Raw genomic sequence first — 1,951 nt, 5'->3', positions numbered from 1 at the left:
ACAAGCTATCTTCTCAGAAGAGAACATTCTGCAAGACGAGAGGTGCAGCAGAAACTGAGGAATCTTCCGCGTGAGAAGGATGAGTTACAGCAGACAAAGGAGGATGCTCTGAGGACTACAAGTAAGTCACCATAGCAGTGAAGGACAGGGCCAGAGTCCCCAGGAGTGTCCAGGGTTCTGAGATCAGAGTAGGTGGGAAACAAAATCCAGAGAGGATGTCTGGAATCCTTTGGGTCAGGTGGTCTGTAGTTCAGAGTCTCAGGAACCCAAACCGTTTCCTTTCTTCCTGTCAAGTGTACTGAGTCCCTCTCCTCACTGCTTTTCAGATGTACTCAAGGAGGAGCTTGGTGAGTCCTGCTTTTCCTCCTGAGCCCTCTGGTCCCCTCAGGAGCCCAGTAGCTCTCTTGACTCCTGTGTGTTGCTTTTCAGGTCGAAGGAAAGCAGCCTACAATGCTGGTGAGTGACTGTCCAATGTCGCTTGATTCCATGTATGCTCTCTCCTTAACTCTAGGCAGAGTGGGTCAGGTGGTTAAAAAAAAAGTGGAACTTTCTGGAAGGTGGAAGCCTGGTGTTTAGGTTCCTACTGATCACTGCCCAGATCTGGAAAATGTGTAACTCCTGGATTTGTCCTGTGTCCTGGGTCAAATCACCCAGTTCCTGATACTTTTATTGCTCACTTGGGCTCCAGTAGCTCTAGACTTCTGTCTGACTTCTGTTTTCTGGCAGCAGTGTTAAAATTTCTATAAAGAAAGTGACTTAGTTAGGTTTCTATTGCTGTAATAAACTAACGTAGATTGGGGAGGGAATGGTTTATTTGTAGTACACATTTTCAATATACAATTAGTTATTGGGGAAAACTAGGGCAGGAACCTAGAGCAGGGACCTGGATCAGGAACTGAAGCAGAGACCACAGAGGAAGGCTGCTTCCATGCTTGCTCCCCATGACTTTTTCAACTGTCTTGCTGGCTCATTCCAGGCACACCTGTGTAGGGGTGGGCAGGCCCCTTCTACATTAATCAATGAAGAAAAACACCACTGCCTTGCCTACAGTCAGTGTATTGGAGCCATTTTCTCAGTTGAGGCTCCCTACTCTCAGATGACTCTAGCATTTGAAAAATGACAAATCCTAACCAGGAAAAGAGGTTTATCAGTAAAAGAGGTCACAGGTTCAGGAGTATGACTGCACCCACTCCTCAGTCATCCTCCAGGTGTCTGCTCCCTGATCTCCTGAAGGTGTTGATCAAGATGATGGTAGAGTCTTGGGTTGCTTCCGCCAATGGGAAGGAGATTGTGATGTGTTCTCCTGGTAGAGATGTACTTGGCTGTAGAGTTGTTTCACTTGAGGAACACTGTGTGCTTCTCCCACAAATTCACTGCATGTCCACATGTATTATTCACATTCTATTCTTCAGCACACCTCTAATATATCTTCAAAAAAAAAAAAAAAAGCTGATGTAAGGTTTTCTGATAATTGCTGAATAAGTCTATTTTATTCTCTAAGATAGTTTCCCACAGTTCAAAGTTTTGTCTGTTAGCAGTGAAGGTGAATAATTATAGAGTAGTGGTGTGATTACTATTCCTATTATTATTTTCCCTTTTGAAGTAGATGCAGTTATTTTACAGCTAAAAGCCATACAGAAGGGCTGGAGAGATAGCTCATAGTTTAAGAGCACGGTGTGCACATGCAGAGATCCTGAGTTCAATTCCCATCAATCGCCTGGTGGCTCACAGCCATCTGTTATGGGATCTGATGCCCTCTTCTGGTATGCCAGTGTACATACAAATAGAGCACTCATACATGTAAAATAAATACATTAAAAAAAAAAAGACTATTTTAAAAAAGCCATACAGATCAGGGGCAGTGGGGGAAACTTACCATCCAGTGCCATCTTTCTCATCTGCAGTTCTGGGAATTTCCCATAATTCTCTGGTGCCTCTGCATCTTGCAACA

At 44.2% G+C, this 1,951-nt stretch overlaps 1 protein-coding gene across 1 annotated transcript in view; it reads left to right on the top strand.

The window, feature by feature from the left end:
- LOC116074436 (butyrophilin subfamily 3 member A3-like) overlaps positions 1-1,951 on the top strand; it is a 20,724-nt gene that overhangs the window by 6,869 nt on the left and 11,904 nt on the right. Inside the window, 3 exon segments of the mRNA XM_031347014.1 lie at positions 6-121; positions 327-347; positions 430-456. Of these exon segments, the coding sequence (XP_031202874.1) occupies positions 6-121; positions 327-347; positions 430-456 (164 nt within the window).

Source organism: Mastomys coucha, unplaced genomic scaffold (genome assembly GCF_008632895.1).
Source record: "Mastomys coucha isolate ucsf_1 unplaced genomic scaffold, UCSF_Mcou_1 pScaffold3, whole genome shotgun sequence".
NCBI classification, from domain to species: Eukaryota; Metazoa; Chordata; class Mammalia; order Rodentia; family Muridae; genus Mastomys; species Mastomys coucha.
This window is presented reverse-complemented; position numbering and strand designations above follow the sequence as displayed.